Source organism: Pygocentrus nattereri, chromosome 5 (genome assembly GCF_015220715.1).
Source record: "Pygocentrus nattereri isolate fPygNat1 chromosome 5, fPygNat1.pri, whole genome shotgun sequence".
Lineage (NCBI taxonomy): Eukaryota > Metazoa > Chordata > Actinopteri > Characiformes > Serrasalmidae > Pygocentrus > Pygocentrus nattereri.
This window is the reverse complement of record NC_051215.1, coordinates 22,433,420-22,454,806: the sequence shown is the minus strand read 5'-3', so window position 1 is coordinate 22,454,806 and position 21,387 is coordinate 22,433,420. Positions and strand designations below refer to the sequence as shown.

General features: G+C 38.6%; 1 protein-coding gene across 1 annotated transcript in view; it reads left to right on the top strand.

Moving 5' to 3' along the window:
• The window catches only part of wdr11 (WD repeat domain 11), a 151,787-nt gene that overhangs the window by 92,304 nt on the left and 38,096 nt on the right, over window positions 1-21,387 (top strand). The window contains exons 15-18 of the mRNA XM_017694158.2: window positions 4,229-4,353; window positions 4,528-4,675; window positions 13,306-13,412; window positions 14,715-14,829. Of these exons, the coding sequence (XP_017549647.1) occupies window positions 4,229-4,353; window positions 4,528-4,675; window positions 13,306-13,412; window positions 14,715-14,829 (495 nt within the window). The remainder of the gene's footprint in view (window positions 1-4,228; window positions 4,354-4,527; window positions 4,676-13,305; window positions 13,413-14,714; window positions 14,830-21,387) is intronic.

The window sequence follows — 21,387 nt, the reverse complement described above, 5'->3', positions numbered from 1 at the left end:
CAACATTAGACTTCTTATCAGGCTGTTTGGTGAATCATTGGTACTGAAGCACATAATGTATATGAAGATACGATGAAATTAAATTGCGCTGTCCTCTAGGCCGGTCACAGCTACTGCATAGTCACCTAATCACAGTTGTTAGAGCTGGAAGCCTGGTCTGGAGAATCAAACAAAGTATTAATGTTTTGGTAGAATACCAAAAATGACCAAATATTTGTGAGGACATAATGTTTGTTTATTTGATATTTGGCAATGACGCCTTTAGAGTGAGGCGGCAAGAGGCGTTTGTTGATTTGATGTTTGTTCATGACGGTCTTCTAGCCCTGATATTTGCAGTCAAAAATCGAGTGTATAACCAGTACAAGCAGAGCTGATCACTGCAATACTCATTTTTAATAAAGAAAATAATCCATCTTCTACAGCTCGTACAGAACACAGCAGCACGGATCCTCACAGCACAGACAGCTCATATCACCCCCGTTTACACTCTGCACTGATCGCCTGGATCTTTTAGAGAGAGTTTAAAGCTCTGCTGCTGGTGTTAAGACCTTAAATGACCTTAAAGCACCGCTGACATCACAAAATGTCTGTCCTTTTGTTTCCCAGCATGTGGTCTTAGATTTGCAGATACTGACCTACAAAACATTTTGTAAATTACAGAAAACATTGAGAGATTCTTTCTGTTATTCTGCTTCTAAACTGTGGAACTCAGTTCACCATTTATTAGACAGTCGAGCTCAGAGCTCACTATTAATAAACATCCAAAAACACAGCTCTTCAATAATTACTTAAATTATTATTATTATTATTATTATTATTATTATTATTATTATTATTATTATTATTATTAAAAGGCCTGATACCATACTAAACAACGTGCATGTTGGGGTCATTTGTTTTATCAAAGGTCTTGGCGAAAAGATAGAGCTAACAGGCTTCTCCAGCAATAATGAGCATCAGCTTGAAATATTTACTGATGTAACTTCATAAAAAAAAAAAAAAAAAACCCAGCAGAACAGTCCAATCAAAACAAGCTATATCAGGTTTGTGATGCATTCTTGTAGCTGCACTCAGGATCTGTAACTTTTTTAACTTTACTAATGCGCTTTTTAAACTTATTCATGCAAAACCTAAGAACCGTCTGATTCCTTGAGACCAGGTTATTGTTGTTTTGGGAAGAAAACCTCATATCTACATTTTGATGTTTTTCAGTTTTTGACATAATTTGAAAATACCAGTTACCCTTTGCATTGTTTGTAAATTTCATGATGAATGGACTAAAAGTATTGGCCCAAAATGACTTGGAAAAGCGTCTGGTTCCATTGGCTTACATTTTTCCTTCTGTAAAGTTTTGGAGATACAGGGTTTTCTTCCGACAACAGTGATATATTCATGATGTATTTTATCAGAATTGCCCACCAACATGCCTGCATTGACAGGATCTAGCATTGTTTCCCTTCTCCAAACCACCGGCCTATTTAATGATGGGGGAGGCCGTCGTAATTAAATGGTGTCCTTGTTATATGAACGTTTAAAGTAATACGAACCTCTCACTGTTCTGTTACACCAAATAAATGTCAGTCCAGATCTACTTCAGACTGTAAATCCAATTTAATTGTAGCCTGTATAACACGTTGCAGAAGCTTTAGGATATGTGGAAGAGCAATGATTGTGATGAAATTGGGATTTATATTGAGACGGTGTTCTTATAGAGTTTCAAATGCACTGTGTTGGAGTTCATTGTGAAGAGTTTACTGAGACAGCTGTGCTGAATAACTAACTTTCTTTGTAGGTGCTTTAGAGGTGCTTTCAGTCCAATCCACCTCATCACAGCATGTCCAAATACATCCCAGTCAAACTTTTCCATCAACCTGAGCTGCAGAATCAATAATCTGAGACTGTTTTCTAGAAGTTGTGAAGAGAAGTTATACACTGCACAATAACCTTTAGGGGTTTTCACTTTTGGACATTTTAAGGGGTCTCAGACTGCAAAGTCATGGTTTTCATTGCAAATGTGAATATATCAGACAAACTCAGACCCACACATGAACCAGACTGGACTAAGTGATGTGGTTTATGTGAGGCTCTCTTCTTCAGCACAATGGTCTTTATCCATCAAATTACAGTGATTAAGTGATGGCACAGATTATTGTCTGAGTTTCCGCAGCTTCCTGTGCTTATGCTGCACAGCTCACATTCACAATCACAGTCCCATCATCCACTCATGCACACACTAATGACATGCAGATACAAGCACAGATGATCTCGATACAGAGGTTTTTAAATGCATTTGTATCATTATCCCAGAGTCATGAGTAACGCAAATAACACAATTCTTTTGAAGTCAGTAACTTTAATGTAAGCAGACAAATGTAAAGTGTAATGACAGAAAAAAAGCAATCACTTTACTAGTGTGTTATTTCAGGCCACACTATCCCAGCACAGTTCATGCAGTGATTTAAATCAATTATTTAAAATGTGCTTAAAATGGTTTAGAGTTAGTTGAGTTAAATGTTTTAGTGTTAGTTAAATGTGTTAGTTAAAAGTTTTAGTAAGTATTAGTTGAGTAAAATGTTTGTGTTATTTGAGTAGAATATTCAGTAAGTGTTAGTTAAATGTTTTAGTGTTGTGTTAAATTTTTTAGTAAGTTTTAGTTGAGTTGTGTTGTACTTTAGTAAGTGTAAGTTAAGCGTTTTAGTTGTTAGTTGAGTTGAGTGTTGGTGTTAATTGAGTTGTGTGTTTTAAATAAGTGGTAGTTGAGGAAATGTGTTAAGTTAATTTTTAGTGTTAGTTGACTTAAATGTGTGTTAGTTGAGTTAAATGTTTTAGTGTTAGTTGAGTTAAATGTTTTAGTTAAATGTTTTAGTGTTAGTTAATGTGTTAGTTGAGTTGAATGTTTAATGTTGAGTTAAATGTTTAGTGTTAGTTAAGTGTTTTAGTGTTAGTTGAGTTAATGTTTTAGTGTTAGTTGAGGTTAATGTTTAGTGTTAGTTGAGTTAAATGTTTTAGTGTTAGTTGAGTTGAATGTTTAGTGTTAGTTGAGTTAAATGTTTGTGTTGAGTTAAATGTTTGTGTTAGTTGAGTTGAATGTTTAATGTTGAGTTAAATGTTTAGTGTTAGTTAAGTGTTTTAGTGTTAGTTGAGGTTAATGTTTAGTGTTAGTTGAGTTAAATGTTTTAGTGTTAGTTGAGTTAAATGTTTGTGTTAGTTGAGTTAAATGTTTAGTGTTAGTTGAGTTAAATATTTGTGTTAGTTGAGTTAAATGTTTTAGTGTTAGTTGAGTTGAATGTTTAGTGTTAGTTGAGTTGAATGTTTGTGTTAGTTGAGTTAAATGTTTTAGTGTTAGTTGAGTTAAATGTTTTAGTGTTAGTTGAGTTAAATGTTTTAGTGTTAGTTGAGTTGAATGTGTGAGTTGAGTTGAATGTTTTAGTGTTAGTTGAGTTAAATATTTTAGTGTTAGTTGAGTTGAATGTTTGTGTTAGTTGAGTAAAATGTGTTGTGTTAGTTTAAGTAAGTGTTGCACTTAAGTGTTTTAGTAAGAGTTTGCTAAATGTTTTAGTAATGTTTGTGTTGAGTTAAATGTTTTAGTAAATGTTAATAAGTTAAATGTTTTTGTTAGTTAAATGTTTTATTAAGTGTTAAGTGTTTTTGTAAGAATTAGTGGAATTAAATATATTAGTTAGTGTTAGTTAAATGTTTGTTAGTCTTAGTTGAGTAAAACATTTTAGTGTTAGTTACGTGTTTTAGTAAGTGTTAGTTGAGTTAAATTTCAGGTTATTGGCCAAACCAACAAAGTAAATAAGAAAAGCATATGCAGTGGATTCCACCTTGTTATTTACAGCGGTATTTAAAGTTTGGGAGCTCCTGGCCACATTTTGTCAATTTCTTTTAAGTAACAATAAGTAAACACATGCTCTACAGAGAACACATTTCTGAATATTTTAAAGTCCTGTTTGTTTGATAATTTAACATATTGGGGGCAAAATGTGGCACCTTTTATATTTTATGTTTTTTTTTTTATCCCCATATGTTAAACTCAGCAATGAATTGTGCACTTTTGTGCAAAAAAATTGAATATTTAAGTGTAATTTCACTTAGAAAATCAACAAAACATGGTCTGCTTATATTTTAATATGGCTGTATTTATTTTCAGATTGTGTTATTGCATGTACAGTTAAAAGTGCACAGTATTGAAAGCAATGATTTTCTCTGTTATGTATGTGTACAGGAATGGTCTCCATCTCACAACCTGAAGAGTCTGAAGAAGAAGCAAATGGCAGCTCGTGAGGCCATGGCCAGACAGACCACGCTGTCAGATGCCGAGCAGAGCAGCGTGGAGTCCTCCGTCATCAGGTTAGACAACATATTATCCACAAAGTTCATCCCTAGGTCATCCTGAGGATTACTGGCTGTCCCTGCCTGCAGAATGTGTTGGAATGTCCTCTGTCATGTTGTGTGTTCTCAGCCTCCAAGACATGCTGCCTTATTCATTTGTAGGCCTAAGATCTCTCCCTCTGTCTGTCTCAGTCTGCTGCAGGATGCAGAGAGCAAAGCAGAGATGAGCCAGGGCATCTCTGCCCGGGAGCACTTTGTGTTTACTGACACAGACGGCCAGGTCTACCACATCACTGTGGAGGGCAACACCGTGAAGGATGGAGCACGCATCCCACCTGATGTGAGTCCACACACATTTCTCTGTCTGCGTTGCACTCTCTGCTCCCAGGGTCCTTGGCTTCTGACTTGGAACCTCTGGCCGGTTGCGGTTTCCTTGTATAGGCAACAAGGCGGTTGATTTCCGTACAAACACAGAGTACTGTGATAATATGTCAGAGACCACCCTTTTACAGGAGATATTTCTGAGGAGGTTAGATGAGGATAAAGGAGAAGGGAGAAAGTCATAAAGCAGAGGTTGAAAAACTGTACATAAACTGGAGCTGATACTTTTAGCTCTTTCACTCTTGGCTGAGATCTGTGTAACTCAGTCTGAGCTTTTGGAGATGCAGCTCCACTCAGGATGAAGCACAAAACGAATGTACAGAATGATATTCAAGTGCAAACAAGATCTTGGGCAAATAGTGACACTGGGTTGGCTACTTTCTGTGCAAACCTCACACTCATGAATTGACCCTCCTGATGATGCTGCTGCTGCAAAACTCAAGCCAACTAACTAACTAACCATTGCTTCACCTGTTTTTTCCTGTTTCTGTATTTTAATATTTTATACTAACCCTGTTTGCTATCTGGTGTCGACCAGAGGAGGATGGGTTCCCCTTTTGAGTCTTTGTTCATTGCAAGGTTTCTTCTTCTTGCTCTTTGGGAGTTTTTCCTTGCCACTGTCACCATCTGCGACACTCGTGGGGGCTTGGACCCAGATTTTTCTGTAAAGCTGCTTTGTGACAACACCCGTTGTAAAAAGCAATATATAAATAAGCTTTGACTTGACTTGAATTTCCAATTTGGGAAAGTGCTTTCAGGAGCTGAAACTAAGTGCTTCCCCATAATTACTCTGACATTTGTAGTCCAGTTTGAGGTCCTTTTGAGCTGCTTGGAGGTTCTTATCCTTTTTACGTTTATGAAAACGTTGTAGTTGCTGGGACACAGGCAATCCGTCAGCTTGGTTGTCGCCATGCCCACATCAAAGATGACTGAGATTGGTCAGTGAGTTCATGTCACTGGCAACAGTTTGCAAAAATTAAACAGAGGGGGAATAAAACAATGGCACATTTTCATCATCTGAAAAATCATATTTGAAGTGCAAGATATGTCAGTTATAACATGTCAGTTATACACTTTATCAAAAAACTTTAGTGTCAGTTTTGAAAGAGGAAAATAAAGTATAAGTATAAATACGACTTTCTACAAACCCCTTTGCAAAGTCAGGACTTGTTATTTCTCACAGTCAGAATTCTTCATGTGGCAGGCTACCCCCAATTCCTGAAACCAAACTAACCACTAATCACTAGTCAGTGTTTATTTCTACAAGCTCTTTTTTCACAGTGCTGCTTTCTGTACTGTCTCATCACCAACAAGGTCCCCAAGAGTGAAAGGTACCTGTCAAAACACACCTCTCTTAAACTCTTTGACTCTACAGGTCACTGAAATGATGCAACAAACAAAGACACCCCACCATTCTGCTATGCAAGCTGCTGTGCCTCAGCAGCTGAACTTAGCCTGGTTTAAGAAAAATGATGCATCAGGCCACATTCAGATTTAGTCTTTGGATATGACACTTGATTGACAGGGGTAAGGGGAAGGATGGGTCATGCACGTTAAGTGATGCATCAATTCTGAACAGCTTTTCCATCCATATAATGAGTAATGAAAAGGTCAAAGCCATCCGATGGTTTTTTCTTTTCTTTTTTTTATTTCGAAACAACAAAAGACAGTATCAGACAGTATGACACATCATCATGGCCATTTTATGTTCCATTTTTTAAATAATAATTCTAGTTACGCTAACATTATACAAACGCAATTCCAATGAAGTTGGGACGTTGTATAAAACATAAATAAAAACAGAATATGGTGATTTGCAAATCCTTTTCAACCTATATTCAATTGAATACACTCAATAGACAAACACTGTCAGTAGGATGCATCTTACTGAAGAGCCCAGGGACTATAAGGCATTCAAGTGATGCCACAAGTCAGTTAATGAAATTTTTGCCCAGCTAGATCTGCCCTGGTTAAGTGTATGTGTTATTACAGTGAAATTAAGGCATTTACAAACAAATAAGGCAAGCCACGAATGCTAGATCACACAGAACAGGGCCACCGAGTACTAAATTGTATAGCTTGGAAAAATTGCTCATGCTGTGTTGCATCATTCTCTACTCTGGAAGCAACATTAGCACAACAACTGCATGTCTGGAGCTTCATGAAATGCATCCCAGTGGCCGAATATGTGCACGTGAGCCTAAGGTTACTATGCACAATGCCAAGTGTTGGCTGGAGGGGTGTAAAGCACGCCGCCACTGGACTCTGGAGCAGTGGAAATGTATTCTCTGAAGTGATCAATCACACTTCACTATCTGGCAGTCTGATGGACGAATCTGGGTTTGGTGGATGGATGCCTGGAGAATGTTACCTACCCGAATGCTTAGTGACAACAGTAAAGTTTGGTGGAGGAGGGATAAAGGGCTGGGGCTGTTTTTCATGATTTTTCATGCCCCTCAGTTCCAGGGAAGGGTGATGTTGATGCTACAGCACGACGACATTTTACACAATTGTATACTTCCAGCTTTGTTTCAGCAGTTTGGAGAAGAACTTTTCCTGTTCCAGCATGACTGAGGCCCTGAGCACAAAGCAGCTCCATAAAGACATGGAGTGACCAGTTTGGTGTGGAGAAACTCCAGTGGCCTCCACAGAGCCCTGACCTCAACCCCATCGAATACCTTTGGGATGAACTGGAACGTCGAGTGTGAGCCAGGCCGTTCGTCTAACATCACTGTCTTACCTCACAAATTCCCTTTTGACTAGAAGTGCACAAATTCCGACAGACACACTCCAAAATCTTGTGGAAAGCTTCCCAGAAGAGTGAAGGCCATTATAGCTGCAAAGGGAGCTACTCCATATTAATGTCCATGGTTTGGAATGGGACGTCCAGCAAACTCATATAGGTGTGATGGTCAGGTGTCCACATATTTTTGAGCTTATGACTAGATGGTTAATGTTAGATAATTATACTTAACTATCACTGCCAAGAGTCCACTTTCTCTCAACACACTACCAGTTACCAAAAGCCTAAAGAAGAAGTAAGGGGTGATGGTCGAAAGGTGGACGGTGCTTCCTTGTGTTATATCACCTAGGGCACAAAATGAGCTAGGACTGCCAAAACCCTCAGTGTGCCCCTTTTCTCACTTTATGTCTCATTCTTTTTGCCCTCCTTTGATCGTCTGCTCTCGCTGGGCAGTTACAGATGGATGAAAGCCTGATTGTTTGCCTGCCATCCTTTTTTTCTAGTTATCCTTGGTTCTGACAGATTCTGCTACCTGTGGCAGAGACTGAAATAAATGTCAGATTGAATAAGTCTCTCAACACAAATCCATTCATGTGTTGGCTTGACGTATCTTGTTCATTTAGTACTTCATTGCAAAGCTCTACATATGGGAAGAAAGCAAGTGAACTAACCAATACATTATTGTGTTACTCAAAGGATTTTTCCAAAGCTGGCAGGTCTGCTTCATTCTTTTTTTTACCTTTTTTTTTGTCTGTATGTTTGTGTGTAATTCACAAGGGGTTTATTAAAATGTCATTTCCATGAGGCTACGTTCAGATTACCAGGTTGAAGTTCCACAAATCTTTGCCCTAATGTGACTTAGATCTGATGTTTTCAGGGTTGTGTGGACACAAATCTGATCTTTTCAAATCTGACCTGGATCACTTTCTTATGTGGTCCTAGATCGGATACACATCTGATACGTACATATTCGTGGCCATGTGACTTTAATGTGATGCTCAGATCGTAATTCATGCCGTCATTTAGCGTTACCATGGCAGTAGCGCCGAACAGAAGTTAAAGCCTGTAAACAGTGGAAAAGCAGCTCATCTCACCTTTTTCTCCTTCGTCTGGCTCTAATAATGAAGCTGAAAGCTGATCAGAGTTTTAATGATCTTCTCAGCGAAGCTCGTTCTGCTCTTTAATTTGTGCTGATGATGCAGTGATTCAGTCACGTGACGTTACTGAGTAGGATGAGCTCATGAGGGTCATTTCAGGCTGGTTCATCACATTAATGACAGATTTGAGTCACTTACCTAAACGAGTGTGAACCATCGTGCCGGATAGATTTGAGCAAAAAAATCAGATTTGAGAAATGAGGCTTGTAATGGGATTGTAGCTTGACTGAAGGGTAATCATCTTCCTTCTCTTTTTCTTTCTTTTCCATAAATGATCGTCCCTTCACTCTGATTCTGTGTGTTATTGAGCCCCCACTTTGTGTTCTGTGTGTCAAACAGTCTGTCTGTCTCCACTTCTGTCTTTCTGTCTCTCTGTCATCTCTCTTGTTCATCATGGTTTTGTTTTGTGTTATTCATTAGTGTCTTGCTGTCACTCATTCTCTGTTAGTCTCGGAGGAGCTTTGACAACTTTCATTTAGATTCAGCTCTTTTATCTCTCCTCTTGAACTTTGCTTTTGTGTTGGCTGCACTGACCACAATGGAGATGTTGTTCCCACCAATTATAATCAAGCCAACAGTGAAGGTCATTCCAGGATTGAATGAGGTCAAGTCAAATGAGGCGATTCCTTAATATAACTTGTATTCATTGCTTTTTCATTTTTCATCAACCGGTTGACCAAATTCATTTGACTATTGGGTTTAATTTCACTGTCCACGCTCGGGCATGATCACTTCCAGAGCTGCTGAATCTTAACATCACTTAAATAGAACCTGCAGTGTGCAGCTAAAAGCTCAAAAAGCAGCACATGATGACACGTTTCAAAGAGATTCAAATACAGATTCGAAATAAGTTTCACAAATGGAGAAAACATGGAACAGTGATGAACCTTCCCAGGAGTGTCCAGCCTGCCAAGATTTCACCAAGAGCGCATCAACGACTCATCCAGGAGGTCACAAAAGTACCCAGATGAACATCTAAAGAGCTGCAGCCCTTACTTGCCTCAGTTAAGCTCATATATGACTCCACAATAAGAAAGACACTGGGCAGATTGTATCCATGCGAGGGCTGCAGGGCACAAACCACAGCTGGCCAAAAAGGGCACAGACTCGCCTCTCATTTGCCAAAAACCATCTAGGTGACCCCCACAACTTTTGGGATAGTATTCCTTGGACTGACTTGTCATAATTGAGGGAATCATGAATTCTGCTGTATATTAAAGATTCCAGGAAAATGAGAATGTCTGCCCATCAGTTTGTAACCTAAAGCACAAGCGCAGTTATGGTTATGCAGCAGGTCAATGAACTGAAGCGCACAAGCAAGTCCACCTCTGTACGGCTCAAAAGAAACAAAATAAAGGTTTTGGGGTGGCCAAGACAAAGTTCTAACTTGAATCTCATTGAGATGCTGTGGCAAGACCTTAAATGGTCATTTCATGTTCAGAAGCCCTCCAGTGTAGCAATTCTGCAAAGGAGAGTGAGCCAGAATTCCTCCATAGCAATGTAAAAGACTCATTGCAAGTTGTTGCAAATGTGTGATTGCAGTTGCAGGACTGATTGCAGTGCTATCAAGGGTCCAATAAGTCCAACATAAAGTGATTGAAAACTGGACATTCTTAGCCTCTTTCAGCAGTCTGTGGTTGCTTGGCAACAATAAGCTCTAAAGGCTGAGTTTCCTGATGGAATAATTGTTATAAATAATAGCTGATATTAGAAATTGCAGGTTTTGTCAAATTTTATTTTGTCTTTTGTTTTATTAAAGCAATAAGTTACTGGAGGTCGTGCATTACAGTTGTTTTATAATAGATAAGGGAGTTTATTATGCTTCACATCATAGTAGTGATGTTTAGTAACACCCTTAGGGCCCTTAGTAAAGTCATAACACACAGCTTTCGGTATCTTATTGCTTTAATGTGATTTTAATATTGAAATTATATTGAAATTATATTTCCTTTTGGGTGGGCCAATGACAAACTGCCCCCAGTCATAGCGCTGCCACCGCTGAAAAACTGACCCATTACTCAGCACATGAGTAATCCTTAAACTAGGGGAACATGTATGATCTATATTTCCTATTACTGACGCTAATATTACTGTTTAACATTTCATGCATTTACGTCAATATGGATGGTAAGAAGTTAAAAATGCTGTAGGGTTAATAAATAAATGAACATTATGTCCCTTCTATTCCTCACATTTTAAATACTGATTAAATGAATCCGTTGTGTACACAGCCCCAAGCTCAACCCAGGCTAATGAACACATCATTATACCCACACAGAAAACTGCACAAGTTAATGCAAACCACTATTGCTCTGCTTAGTTTAAGCAATTATTTGCCAGAAACAATACACTACGAATTTAATGATACATCCCAGTCTGATGTTTCCAACAATGCACGGGCTTTTAAGTTCCATTAAAACATCAGTGTTTTCAGTGCCTGGTTAGAAACAAAAAAGTTGGGAACTTGAAATATTTATTTTGAAGAAAGTAGCCTGAAAATCAAGCAGCTAGGACTGAGATGAATGACTGAAATTATTTACAACCCCAATTCCAGTGAAGTTGGGACGTTGTGTAAAACATAAATAAAAACAGAATACGATGATTTGTAAATCCTTTTCAACCTATATTCAATTGAATACACTACAAAGACAAGACATTTAATGTTCAAACAGTACAAACTTTAATGTACAAACTTTATTGTTCTTTGCAAATATTCACTCATTTTGAATTTGATGCCTGCAGCACGTTCAAAAGAAGTTTTGGGGTGTGTTAGTGCCCATGGCATGGGTAACTTGTACATCTGTGAAGGCACCATTAATGCTGAAAGGTACATTTACAGGTTTTAGAGCAACATATGCTGCTATTCAAGCAACGTCTTTTTCAGGGACGTCCCTGCTTATTTCAGCAAGACAATGCCAAGCCACATTCTGCACGTGTTACAACAGCGTGGCATCGTAGTGAAATAGTGCGGGTACTAGACTGGCCTGCCTGCAGTCCAGACCTGTCTCCCATTGAAAATGTGTGGCGCATTATGAAACGCAAAATACGACAATGGAGACCCTGGACTGTTGAGCAACTGAAGTTGTACATCAAGCAAGAATGGGAAAGAATTCCACCTACAAAGCTTCAACAATTACTGTCCTCGGTTCCCAAATGCTTATTGAGTGTTGTGAAAAGGAAAGATGATGTAACACAGTGGTAAACATTGTTGTCTAACAGAGAATATTAATTCTCTCACAAAGGGTCGGCCTTAGTCTGTCTGCATAGGAGATTCTGGACACTGGAAAGCCCCTGGGTACACAGACCGGCCTGTGTGTACTTACTGACCCAGTGAGGGGCACGTTGATCTGGAAAGGTAAAGCAGACTGGTAAAAACTGGTTGAAACCAGTTTTTAGGAGAGAGGTAATCATGCGATGTCAAAATTGATTGACGAAGAGATGCACCTATTAGAGAATGAGTTAATATCAACATTTGAGAAGTAAGGTGGGGGCATTGTAGTGATTGTACAGTGGTAATAGGTGTAGTTGTACCATAGTAATTGTACAGTGGTAGCAGTTCTATTTGTGCTGTAGTAGCTGTACTGTGAAAGCAGTTGGCATTGTACAGTAGTAGTTGTAGTTGCAAAGTAATAGGTTTAGTTGTAAAGTAGTGATTGTACAGTGGTAGCAGTTGTCTTGTACAGTAGTAGGTGTAGTTGTAAAGTAGTGATTGTACAGTGGTAGTAGGTGTATTTGTAAAGTAGTGATTGTACAGTGGTAGTAGGTGTAGTTGTACAGTAGTAGGTGTAGTTGTAAAGTAGTGATTGTACAGTGGTAATAGGTGTAGTTGCACAGCAGTAATTGTACAGTGGTAGCAGTTATCTTGTACAGTAGTAGGTGTAGTTGTAAAGTGATTGTACAGTGATAGTAAGTGTATTTGTAAAGTGATTGTACAGTGGTAGTAGGTGTAGTTGTACAATGGTAGCAGTTGTCTTGTACAGTAGTGGGTATAGTTGTAAAGTAGTGATTGTACAGTGGTAGTAGGTGTAGTTGCACAGCAGTAATTGTACAGTGGTATCAGTTATCTTGTACAGTAGTAGGTATAGTTGTAAAGTAGTAGTTGTACTGTGGTAGCAGTTGTAGTTGTGTAGTAGAAGTTGTTGAAGTTGTTTGTTATTAGTAGTAGCAGTTTTACAGTTGTTGTTGTTATTGTAGAATTTTCTTGCTTCAGCTTCTTGGAAAAAGCCAGATGCGATGAGAAAGCAGGAGGCATCTACACATATGCGTCGGTTAATAGAGATGAGAGAAAGGGTCCTCGGAGCAGATTTCTAGCCATCTGACTGCAGTGTTGCATGACACATTTCTGTTTGTGTGTGATGATGAGTGCATCAGAGGAAACGGTGCCAATCTGCTGCCTCTCCGTGTGTTACTCTCCTCGTCCCTGGGAGACTGATGGGAATAAACAAACAGACGAGCCCGACCCTGTGCACTTTGTAATCTTTGTTTTTTTAAATGTATAATAATCTGCCCAGTGTGGTGTCAGACCTCCTAGAAAGATACCATTCAATTCTTTCTTACGTTTGAGCACATCAGGCCTCTATGAGTGAAGGTGCACTGTGCAAACGTAAAGCTGTGTGTAAGTGGGTTTGTAAGTCATACCTGGCTGGAATATTTTATAAGCATGACCAAAATCCATCTGCTCTCTTATAGGGTAGTATGGGCAGCATTGCCTGCATTGCCTGGAAGGGAGACACTCTGGTTCTGGGAGACGTGGACGGAAACCTGAATTTCTGGGATCTGAAGGCCCGGCTGTCTAGGTATGAGCGCATCTTCATGTATGCATAGGCTGTACGTAGAATCCTATATGGATTTTGATTAGTATGCAAATACAAGAACCTGCACTAATATGAGTTAAAATAATTGATGTGGGAATTCTGGGCTAATATCCCATGTTTTTCACATATGTTGATGCTACTGCCAGTATTGGGTACTGGGTTATTCTCACAAACATGCGAATACTGAAGCTTGAAATAATTCAGTATAATTATAATAAAAAAAAAAAAATTAAAATGGCTAAAACCTTCCTTTTTCAGGATATACAAAAAAAAGAAAAAGAAAAAAATATATTTGTTTACTTTATTAAGAAACAATTACAAAATGTGACCTGTACAAACATTTATTGTTCTTTAATGTATTAAACTCAGCAAAGAAATAGAAATTGTGCAATAACATTTTCAGACAAATGGCATATTTAAGTGTGTTATATATGCAATATGTGTTAACTTATTTACACTTACAAAATCTTTATGGAGGGGAAAGCTGGACAACAAACAAGCAAGACAGGAATGATGTAGATGCCTTTGAACTTTGGTGATTATGAAGACTTTTGAGGGAACTCTGGACGGCAAGAAAAAGGAATGGATCCTCAAAGCCTCTCCTCTCACTCAGAGTCCAGAGAACCAAACTGAAGTTCTCACTTTGGGCACATTCTGAGAAGAACCAGTTCACTGAAAAAGACTGGGAAGAGTTAAATGTAAAATAAGACAACCAGATACAAGATGGATGGAGACGATCAGAGGAATCATGAACCAGCCATTCAGAAACCTGAAGACCCAAACAGAAGACAGGACGACATATACTATAAACAACATAAACAAACAAATATAAATAATAAACACTCTCCGTAAGGCCACCAGGAGGTGAAAGCAACTTGATTAATAATGCTAATTAAAATGAAAAACACTGTAATCATTGTGTTCTTTTATATCCTATTTTGACACTACTGTGATTTGTTGTCTGTTCCACTACGTCTACCTTGAATATAGGGTTGCAGAATGAGTAGGATGAATAAACTGCAGATATTTTAGTGCAATAACCCAGAATCACAAACATTCTGATCTTCCAGAGGCCCATACACTTTCATATATTATTTGGAAACATTAGCCAAACATCTATCATGCCAGTACATTTTCATTAAAGTTGTGTACCGATATGATTCTGAGGTCATCGTTCATCCCTAATTAAAAGTTTAACCCACATGATGTGGATGGTGTGTTTCGTGTGTGTTGCGTGTTCGATCTGACGTGCTGATGCCTACATCCATCTCATTCTTAACTCAGGGGAATCCCTACTCATCGCGGATGGGTGAAGAAGATCCGCTTTGCTCCTGGGAAAGGCAACCAAAAGCTCCTGGTGATGTACACTGATGGAGCTGAGGTGTGGGATACCAAAGAGGTGGGCTTAGTTCATTTACTGTTCAACTGCACATAAACAACGAAGATGTTTACGCTTTAGTGCAGGGTTCTTCATCCAACAGCAGTAATGATTAAGGCCTAGCTGTGGCCAGCTACCATTAAAGGACCCCCATCATGGAAGAACAAGTTTTTGTACATGTAGTATGTAAACGTTATTGAAGTGTTAATAAGGCGCTGTTCACTCTCCACTCCACACAGTCTGAAAAAAAATAAATTTTTTCGCATTAATTTTTTTGTGATGCCACAAAAACCAACACTTTTACCTAATGTAGTATCCACATATTAAGCTTATAGCAGTTTAGTTCCGTCCACTCATGTTAAACTTCAAAAACTCCATCCTGCTTTTTTGATGGAGGCACAGTACAGGACTGCCAATCAGAACAGAGCTCATTTACATATATCACAGTAACAATAGCGGCCTGTTTTATTCTAATGGATGGAAAATGGCCATGTAAAATTTAATTATCCTTGTTTTTGGCACAAAAAAAAACCCAAATGCACCTCGGGGGAAAACTAAAACACAGGAAAAATGGAGGATGTGGCCTCTTTCAGTGGCTTTTATTATGGACATTAATATATTAGTTGATGTTCTCTGTAAACATTGTTAAAGTTTCCAAACTGTACCATTCAGTTTCTACTCCATACAATCCATATATGAAAATGAACCTGCAAAATTAGCTAATTTTTCATTAATTGACTTTTGTGATGTCACCAAAAGCAATCCACTTACATGTACTTAGCCCCGTTATTTAAGTTATAAGCAGTGTTTCTGTCCAAATTGCCTTTGTGTTAGACATAATGACAACCAATCAGAGCAGAGCTCATTTACATATGTCAATCTTAAAGACCCAGTTGCGAAAATAGCCTGAGCGATAAAGAAGATTAGAAAATATTCATGAAAATACATTCTGACGTCGTGTGAATTATGCAAATATGGTAAGTGGACCTCAGAGGAAAAATGAAGTGCACTATGTATTGTAGGATGTGGCTTCATTAAGCAAATAAGATCTAGTTAAAAAGTTCATATACTTTAATCTTGCATTAATATTATAAATAAAGCAATGTGCATTTTAAATTCCTGGTCTGTATTAAAACTGAGATGTGTTACAGGAGGTGGGTGGCTGGCAGACAAGTGAGGATTAGTTTTGCTCCTGTAAAAAATTTTGATGCACACGTTGACTTTAAAATAATTTATCGATTTAAAATTAAAAGAAAATTAAAGTGTTGAACAGATGATCATAAAAACCTTTACTGCATTAAACAGATATAAAAACTGGCACTGGCTACTCAGGCCACCAAGCCGATTAAGCTGGGGCCACAGCTAAGACTTTGTGGCCAGAAGAATGGAAACATGTTTATTGTATATTGCATTCATAATTAAGATGCATGCTTTAGTACCAAAAACAGCCAGAAGGAAATATTTATTAAAAACTGCACAGTAATAAGAATAGAACTATTTTGCTGACCGCGGTGGTCCACCCTGCAAAGCTGGCCCTGACATTGTCTGATCTACAGTCGAATGCAAACGTTTAGACAGTACTGGTCAAATGTACAACCCCAATTCCAATGAAGTTGGGACGTTGTGTAAAACAAATAAAAACAGAATGCAATGATTTGCAAATCCTTTTCAACCTATATTCAATTGATTACACTACAAAGACAACATATTTAATGTTCAAACGGATAAACTTTTTTTGCAAATATTCACTCATTTTGAATTTGATGCCTGCAACACGTTCCAAAGAAGTTGGGACAGGGGAATGGTTACCACTGTGTTACATCACCTTTCCTTTTAACAACATCGCTTGATGTACAACTTCAGTTGCTCAACAGTCCGGGGTCTCCGTTGTCGTATTTTGCGCTTCATAATACGCCACACATTTTCAATGGGAGACAGGTCTGGACTGCAGGCAGGCCAGTCTAGTACCCACACTCTTTTACTATGAAGCCACGCAGAACACGTGCAGAATGTGGCTTGGCATTGTCTTGCTGAAATAAGCAGGACGTCCCTGAAAAAGACGTTGCTTGGATGGCAGCACATGTTGCTCCAAAACCTGTATGTACCTATCAGCATTAATGGTGCCTTCACAGATGTGCAAGTTACCCATGCCATGGGCACTGACACACCCCCATACCATCAGAGATACTGGCTTTTGAACTTTGCGCTGATAACAATCTGGACAGTCCTTTTCCTCTTTGGCCCGGAGGACACGACGTCCATGATTTCCAAAAACAATTTGAAATGTGGACTCGTCAGACCACAGGACACTTTTCCAGTTTGCGTCAGTCCATCTCAGATGAGCTCGGGCCCAGAGAAACCGGCGGTGTTTCTGGGTGTTGTTGATATGTGGCTTTAGCTTAGCATGGCAGAGTTTTAACTTGCACTTGTAGATGGAGCGACGAACTGTGTTCACTGACAGTGGTTTTCTGAAGTGTTCCTGAGCCCATGTGGTAATATCCGTTACAGAATGATGTCGGTTTTTAATGCAGTGCCGCCTGAGGGATCGAAGGTCACGGGCATTCAATGTTGGTTTTCTGCCTTGCCGCTTACTTGCAGAGATTCCTCCAGATTCTCTGAATCTTTTGATGATATTATGGACTGTAGATGATGAAATCCCTGAATTCCTTGCAATTGCAAGTTGAGAAACGTTGTTCTTGAACTGTTGGACTATTTGCTCACGCAGTTGCTCACAAAGTGGTGAACCTCGCCCCGTCCTTGCTTGTGAACGACTGAGCCTTTCAGGGATGCTCCCTTTATACCCAATCATGACACTCACCTGTTTCCAATTAACCTGTTCACCTGTGGAATGTTCCAAACAGGTGTTTTTTGAGCATTCCTCAACTTTCCCAGTCTTTTGTTGCCCCTGTCCCAACTTCTTTGGAACGTGTTGTAGGCATGAAATTCAAAATGAGTGAATATTTGCAAAAAACAATAAAGTTTATCCATTTGAACATTAAATATCTTGTCTTTGTAGTGTATTCAATTGAATATAGGTTGAAAAGGATTTTGCAGATCATCGTATTCTGTTTTTATTTATGTTTTACACAACACCCCAACTTCATTGTAGTGTTGGTCTTCTAAATCAACATATCCTCTAAATAGAGCACATTTCTGCAAATTTAATGCAGTTGCTGTTTAATGTTTACAGTATGCTGAATTAAACACACACATATATATGTATACACACACACACACAATATATTTCCAAAAGTATTCACTTACCCATCCAAATCATTGAATTCATGTGTTCCAATCACGTCCATGGCCACAGATGTATAAAGCCAAGCACCTAGACCTGCAGACTGCCTCTACAAACATTAGTTGAAAGAATGGGTCGCTCTCAGGAGCTCAGTGAATTCCAGTGTGGTCTCATGATTGGACGCCACCTGTGTTAACAAGTCCAGTCATGAAATTTCTAAATATTACTAAATATTATAGCTTCTAAATATTCCACAGTCAACTGTCAGTGGTATTATAACAAAGTGGAAGTGATTGGGAACTCAGCAACCCAGACGTGTTCTCTGGAGTGACCAATCCTGCTTCTCCATCTGGAAATCCGATGGATCAGTCTGGGTTTGGTGGTTGCCAGGAGAACGGTACTTGTCTGACTGCATTGTGCCAAGCGTAATGTTTGGTGGAGGGGGGATTATGGTGTGAAGTTGTTTTTCAGGAGTTGGGCTCGGCCCCTTAGTTCCAGTGAAAGGAGCTATTAATGCTTCAGCAGACAAAGAGATTTTGGACAGTTTCACGCTCCCAATTTTGTGGGAACAGTTTGGGGACGGCATTCAGGTGAGGAAGGCGGGTTGTGTGGCTCTGTGATTCTGATATTTATCGCTCTACTCACCTGGTAGTAAAGCTGCATTTGAGGGAGCCCATTTTCACAGACCTAAGAGGCTTTGCTGGAGATATATGCCCGTTTCAGCTTGTTTGAGGTTGGATGTCATTACAGTTTTTCAGTTTTGCTGGGAAAGTCTCCCATATTTATATATATATATATATATATATATATATATATATATATATCTCACTTTTCACATCTTAAACAGTACAGTTTCAACAGTTTCAAGTCAGATAACCTTAAATGCCATGAAAGTTACAGTGCATTTCTAGCACCTTAGAAAATATGTAAAATACATTTTACAGTAAATTAACTGTAATTTTGAACCATTAAACTCACAGCATGCTTATTATAAATATACAATAATTCTGTTTTACCGCTAAGGTTTAGAAGGTGTAAAACAAAAAAAAAAAACAAATACAAAATATTAAATTAGAAGCCTCAACACTTAAATCTACTCTCAGCTGTGTGAGGGTCAGTGAGTTACTCTTTACCTTTAGTCCAGCATCCTCTCTTTTCAGGAGACTCACTTTCAGCTCCTCAAAGAATCTGCAGACACGCCTCCAAAGCTCAGTGTTAGAAGCCGGTTGATGATTTTCTGAAGTAATCAAAAAGTAAACGTCTCCTTTTCTCAGTGAGGTTCTTCTTGGTCAGCTACACATCCTTTCAGACCCACAGTGCTGAGTGGTCTTCTCACAGTGGAAGGATGGACAGAAACACCTGTGGATGTTTTCAGATCTGAAGCAGCTTGATTTTCTCCTCTCTCTCAAAGACGAAAGCTTTAAGTGCTGTTTATCTGATGGGGGCACTTTCGGGGTCTACCAGCTCTTCAGAGACACATTTTCTCTGTAGCTTTTAATCAGTTTTTGAAATCCAGCTTTAAATTCTTCTTTGACTTTCTTCTTTCTCATACAAGCGGATCATCTCCTATCTAATCTCCTCAGAAATGTCTCCTAAAAAATTAAAAGACGTGCACTTAGTGACTGTTTTGACTTGAATTTAAATAAATAAAAAGTGGTCTCTGACTTTTACACAGTACTGTAGCTCATCGTCAGTGTGAACAAAGACATTCTCTACCATCACTGATGAGTCAACCATGCTGTTGACCAGATATTTATCATTCAGCAGTGTTGTGGCTGTGTGTGACGAGATGCACCATAACTAATGAAGCACGTGCAGTGAAACACATTTAGACACTTTAGCACATTAACTAGTGTATTGGCTTGATTCTATTTGATTTGTTGTTGTAGTGATGACAAACGAAAGCTGAAATCTAAATGGCTAAGATTCCCTGCTGTTATTTATTTATTTTTTTCTCATTCCAAACTGCATACGAGCACACAAAATAGTGTTCAAAAACGCATTTCCCATTCGAAATGCACTCATTGGTGTAGTAAGTGAGGTGCAAAAGTGTGTGGTTTAGGATGTTTGTTAGATGTTAGTGAAACACGTTCACCAGCTACAATTGCTGATTAGTTTCACTGTGCTGCACTAGAGCTGCTCAGTAAACATTTCCAGCCAAAGTTTGGGGTGTTTGTTGATTTAAGGATTTTTTTAGATAATTAATGCATTTATTGAGGTAACCTGAGCCAATTTTGGCTTCATATTTACCACCTTTTGAAATGTGTTCTATTTAGTGGAACTACAGCACCATTTAAGGAGAAACAGAAAATGCAGTGAGAAGCTGGTGAATCGGAAGCTGACTTGAACTTGAGATATATATATATATATATATATATATATATATATATATATATATATATATATATATATATACACTGCTCAAAAAAATAAAGGGAACACTCATAACACATCCTAGATCTGAATGAATGAAATATTCTCATTGAATACTTTGTTCTGTACAAAGTTGAATGTGCTGACAACAAAATCACACAGAAATCATCAATTGTCAATCAGTGTTTCTTCCTAAGTGGACAGTTTGATTTCACAGAAGTTTGATTTACTTGGAGTTATATTGTGCTGTTTAAGTGTTCCCTTTATTTTTTTGAGCAGTGTATATATGTATGTGTATGTATGTGTGTGTATGTATGTGTATGTATATTCTTTCTGAACTCTGGAGACTGCAAGTAAAGCTGGGGGTACACTACATGACTTTTACCCCGATTTTAACCCTGGTTCTCAGTCTGGAGCTGGTTGACTCTAGTTTGCAGATTTTTGGGTCAGTCAGAGTCGACAGTTGGAGAGAGAACAGAGTTGTGATTGAGGGGCGGAGACTCAGATTTCTGGCCTCTCGATTGCGTTTCAGACCAGTCGGAGTTTCTCAAAAATGTTTGATTTTTTTCTTCCCCAATGAAAACTGAGAGTTTAAGGCATGAACACAATCAAATTTAAGTGCTTTTAAAACTCTAAAAATACCAAAGTGATCACATTTTTAAATACATGATCCTCACTTAAAATGCCTGCTGCTTCTTTACAGTGTCAGTGCAAACGGCTGAGAAAACAGCAGCTGCTCCACATTTGTTTTTTGGGTCTCCTAGTAACAGGAGTTTGCGGGAGTGTGCAACAGTTTGCGAGAGTTTGCAGGAGTTTGCAAGAGTTCACGAGAGTTTAGTGAGTTCCGTTCGTTTCAGCTGCAACTTAAAATTTGAGTAAAGTGTGATCCCCAGTATTTCAGTTACCCCAAAAAATCTGCAAAAACCACTGGGATAGTGTGAGATGCCCAGTCCAGTGTAGTTAAC